Below are 5160 nucleotides of genomic sequence, written 5' to 3'. Positions count from 1 at the left end.
TATATATATATATATATATATATATATCCGTCAATTATTCTAATTGTTGCCCTTTGCTGAAGTTAAGAGCTTTTTTTTTGTTTGTTTGTTTCAGAGCAGCTGAAGGAGCTCGATTACAACAATCAAAATAATTGAATCTGAATAGATGCTGAATGATGCTGAGGAGAAAAAAAGCGAGGAATGAAAAATCTGTAACTGATGGGTCTTATTGTCTGTCTGTTAGTAAAATATCTCATGAACCTCTGGACAGATTTTAATGAAAATTGCAAAAGGCAATCATCGTACATCTACAAAAGATTCACGTTTGGAGTCAATCCGATTTCAGATGGCTGCCACAGCCAACTGACCTTAAAAAAGGCTTAAGAGCAGTTTATTTTTTAAATTATTGTGTTAAAATTTGCTTCTGCAACACATAGTTTACTGTTAGTGCAGGAGCTTTGTTGGAAACTTTACTTTGAACTATTTGGAGTCAACTCGGTCTGTTAGCAAAATATATCACGAACCACTGGATGGATTGTAATAAAAAAAGAAGTAATAATGGTGTGTACATAACTGATTAATATTTGTACCCACAGCCTAAAAACTGAGCTGTATTATTATAGCTTGCAGATATTTTTGCTCATTTTTGATAGCTGAGAGTTGTCATGAACTGTTTGAGTCAACTGTGTGTGTCTGTTAGCAAAATATCTGATGCACCCATGTGCAGATATTAATGACTGCTTCAGAACGGAATGGATCTTCAACTCATTTATCTTTGGGGAGTCAGATCAATTTAAAATGACCGCCACAAATAATTGACATTACCCAGCACCAAGTCAGTCAGACTAACAGATACTGAGCTAAGGTTTGATGTGGAAGTAGCTGAGAGTCATTCACAACTCTTACTCTGAGCGTGGCCGCGCGTGATGATGTTACTGTTAAGGTTTGACCAAAACAGCTTTAACTCCGTGTTTCATTTTAAAACTCTAGCCTGAAAGGCGGCGGGTGACATGCATTCATTAAAGGAATGCTCCGCCTTAATTGACTATTATTCTCATTGTTAATGCCAGTTTATATTTGAAACATTAAGCATGCATGAAATGGGGATAGTGGGATGAAACTGGACACTGCATGCGTTTCAAGACGTGATAAGGAAAATCTCATATTCAAAAAATATTTTATTTCTGAAATGCAAAACAATTTGTGCAAATATTAAGTTTTACATACATACACACAAAGCAAACAAACAAACAAACATATTTTTCTAAATGAGTGATTGTAAGCCAGAGGTGTGTGTGTGTTTGTGTGTGTGTGGTGTGTGAGCTGCAGGCGGAGCGGACTGTTTGAAATGCGCCGCTGCGCGCGCTCTGCGTCCCGCGCTTGAAGTAAATTGGAAGCGAAGATTGAGTTCATCGTGGCTTGAACCAGCAGCTCTCCGGAGGGAAATCCTCCCCGGGAGAGCGGGATGAAGTGTGTCAGGAGGATCTGCGAGCCCGGACTCCTAATCCCAGCTGTCAGCGCCGGGGACAGGAAGGAGCTACAGGTGATCCGGGGTCCCGTGGATCAGACCCGGACACGCGTCCTGTGATCATCCTCTCTGTGGTTCCACGGCAGCTCTCAGCGGCAGCTGGAGTCCTCTCCACCTTAATATTGAGTTGTTTCAGCTCATGAGTGGAGGGTGGTGGTGGTGGTTGGGGGGGGGGGGGGGGGGGACAGGTTTTTTTTTCAGCTTCATTTATGAAACGAATCACTTTTACTGAAATGAAACCAGCACTGCTTCATCTTCAAACTCTTCAGGGTTGTTATTGGGCGGGGGGTGTCCTGCTTGGACCCCGGGGTGCCCCCTCAGTGAGCTTATGTTCTCCGCAGGAGCAAAGTTCCTCCTCTCTGGAGATATTTTCATGTCAGACCCCTCTTCCTCCTCTTCTTCCTCCTCTTCTCTCAAGGATGCTTTCCTCCTCCGCGCGCTCCCATTGGCTCCCGGTGAGCCTGCGCCGCGGTGACGTCACGCCCCGCCGCCCCTGCAGCGCTGAATGGACCTGTGCAGTCTGCTTTGAGCCATACACTCCAAAAAAAATAATAATCCCAGCTCAGTTACGGCGCGGTGCAGCGCGGCACGGCACGGCACGGACATCACCCTGGGACTAGAGCAGGAGCCGCGCGGGGGGGTGGGAGAGATCGACCGGGACAGAGTGGAAACAGGCCCGAAAACATCGGCGACATTTCGTTCTTTTTATTGGTTCTTTTTATTTACATTTGGCACGCACGGCAGGACGAGGGGGAGGAGTGCGCGCACCGTGTTGCGGGTGTATGTGCGTGCGTTTGGATCACGATGATGCAAAGTGCGGCGGTCCTACCGACAGAGAGTCCTGTGAAGAGTTTACCGGAGATTCTCGGAGTGCCACTGCAACGTAAGACATTTTTAATCAAATAAATGGATACGTGCACACATCCGGTGTCTTTATGAGCGCATGAGGTCTGTCTGCAGGGGAGGGGGTGGGGGGCTCGGAGCCTACAGGCCACTGCTGCCTTAAGACAATTCTTTAATGAACATCAGCCGTCATCTGGAATTATCCATGTCGCGCACTAAAAAATACACTTTCTTCACTCTAACGTGTAAAAAATGACAATATGAGATTTTGCAGCGTAACAGTAGAAATGTTGCTCCCAGCTGTTAATGTGTGAAGCATCAGGAGATCAGGACGTGGTTGTCATCATCCTCCATCAGATCAAACACACTCTGACTGTGACTCACTCAAATTAAACACCTCACACGTTTGATTCCACAGGCCCAGCACGAGCACGAGCTCATTCTACTGCGCTGGAGCAAATATTTCTAACAGCATTCAGTCCGTGCGCCATCCTTTTATTTGTTTTAAAGATATTCTATAACAATCTGCAACATTTCTGCTCTGACCTAATTATTGAAGTTAGAAAATTGTGCAGATGGATTGAGGATGAAAATAGACCCCCCCCCCCCCACTTAAAATACCCACCACACAACAGGATGAAATATTTACCGCTGCCAACAATAACAACAAATATTCATAAAATTAAAAAAGAGGGTTTATAATTATTATTATTTTTAAAATTATGGTTTCAGAAAATTATCTTGTAAAAATGAAAACTTTTTTGTGTTTATTTTTTATTTCCACCTTTAAAAAGAAATGCGAATTAAAGTTTATTCGTCATGTTTAAATATGTACTCGGCTTACGCCTTTTATATTTAATAAACAGATTAAAAGATTTGCTAAACATCCTGCCACTCAGCCCCCTGCAGAGATCCATCCTGGATTTAAATCTGGATTATTTTAGGGAGGAAAACAGCAGAAAGTGTAGATATAATATGTTTATGGAAATCTTTGCTGACTCAGCTCAGTCCAAACCTTCAAAAACAGGAGGTTAGTCTGGGTTAAACTCTGTTAACTTCACATTTAATTAACACGAATCATTGGATCACTGGGAGCACGAGAGGCTGCCAGGCACGTGCAAACAGGAAGTGCCAAGAATCTGCTGCTTGGCTTTCAGCACCTTTGCTTCAGGTGATTCCAGGATTTTAAAAAGGGGCAGAAATTACACATTTACCTGCTCCTGATGACTTTTTAAATTCATTTATTTTATTGTTATTTATTTATGTTTGTTTTATTTTATTTTTGGATAAAGCAAAAAACAACTTAACACGTGTCTGTGTGGGAATAAATACAATATTTGCTGTTTTTAGAGCTTCAGGGTGAAGCTTCTGAAAATAAGAAGACACTAATTTAATTTGTTTCATTATACTTTTTGTGCAATCATTTTATTTATTTATTTATTCAGTTAGTTTTGTTGAACTAAAATGATTGCTACATGCACAAAATGCCAAGGGTTGTTCTTTAAAATTAAATAAAAAATAACTTAAAATTTGAGCTTTGGCTTCTGTTCAGTAATGGAATTCAAATGCAATTACAGTGAGATTATTTCTAAAATAAAATGCATATTAAAAGATTTTATTACCTGATTTGTTCATACACCAAGGTACTTTGGAAATTAAGCCATGCTTAAATTTGTGGATTAGCTGATTATTTATTTAAGACATAAACAATAAAAAATAAAAATGCATACAAACAATAAAAAAAGAAGCTAAAATCAGAGTTAAAGAGGACAAATCGGTATTTTAAAATAAAACAAAACCAAATAAGTTACTTTTCTTCTGACAAATGTTGGTTAAAAAAAAAAAAAAACATTTCGTGTTGCACATTTAAAATTTTGCGCTAAAATAAGCTCCAGCCTCGCCTTGACCTTGATTTTTATCCACAAGCCGTCTCACCTCCTGATCGCTGCTTGTCACCATGCTTTCCATAAAATCATTAGGGCATTAATTAAGCTCGAGATGGAACAGGCAAACGAAATTAAGACGGAGGAGGAAAAAATCAATATGTCGTCAAAAAAAAAAAAGCTTTTGATTTTTTTTTCTTTGCTCTGAAGGCGAGCGGCTCTGAGATCAGCACCTTGGACAGAGACAGACAGCTTTTTATGTCACTAAATAAAAAAAAAAAAATACAATAATTTAATTTTATATCACATAAAACGCACGTTATTGCTGCTGAAAATAGAGAAAACATAAAACAGGATATTATAGATATCAGACCTGATTTCAGCAACAAACTGTCCAGAAAACAGGTTTTAATTAAATAGACGCACAAACATCAGTTTATTTGACTTTCCTCCAAATGTCTGAGTTTGATCTTCAGCTGTTTGTTTCTCTGGTTGTTCCTCCCCCCGGCAGAGATCCCTCAGTGTGCGGGCTGCAGTCAGCACATCCTGGATAAATTCATCCTGAAGGTGCTGGACAGACACTGGCACTCCAAGTGCCTGAAATGCGCGGACTGCCACACACCGCTGGCCGACAAATGCTTCTCCCGGGCGGGCAGCGTCTACTGCAAGGAGGACTTCTTCAAGTCAGTATCACTTCCTGTGTCTTCTGTCTGTCCTCATCATCTAAATTGGCTTTTTCCTCTCTACATATCATCTGCATGTTTCCCTATAAAACAGCATTTTGGGGGTGGGGGGCGGGGGGGGGATGTCCAAATAAGATACAATCTGAGAAATGAATCTTTATGTTCACGAGAGAGATATTTAAATGAAGTCCAGCTGGTTTTACTTATAAATTCATTATATATATATATATATATATATATATAT

General features: G+C 40.5%; 1 protein-coding gene across 1 annotated transcript in view; it reads left to right on the top strand.

The window, feature by feature from the left end:
• The first annotated feature begins 2284 nt into the window (after positions 1 to 2284).
• The window catches only part of lhx4 (LIM homeobox 4), a 36017-nt gene continuing 33141 nt past the window's right edge, over positions 2285 to 5160 (top strand). Inside the window, exons 1-2 of the mRNA XM_037698089.1 lie at positions 2285 to 2390; positions 4745 to 4916. Of these exons, the coding sequence (XP_037554017.1) occupies positions 2312 to 2390; positions 4745 to 4916 (251 nt within the window). The 5' untranslated portion in view covers positions 2285 to 2311. The remainder of the gene's footprint in view (positions 2391 to 4744; positions 4917 to 5160) is intronic.

Source organism: Nematolebias whitei, chromosome 3 (genome assembly GCF_014905685.2).
Source record: "Nematolebias whitei isolate Nwh7 chromosome 3, NemWhi1, whole genome shotgun sequence".
NCBI classification, from domain to species: Eukaryota; Metazoa; Chordata; class Actinopteri; order Cyprinodontiformes; family Rivulidae; genus Nematolebias; species Nematolebias whitei.
The sequence above is the reverse complement of the archived record's forward strand: the minus strand, read 5'-3'. Positions and strand labels throughout refer to the sequence as shown.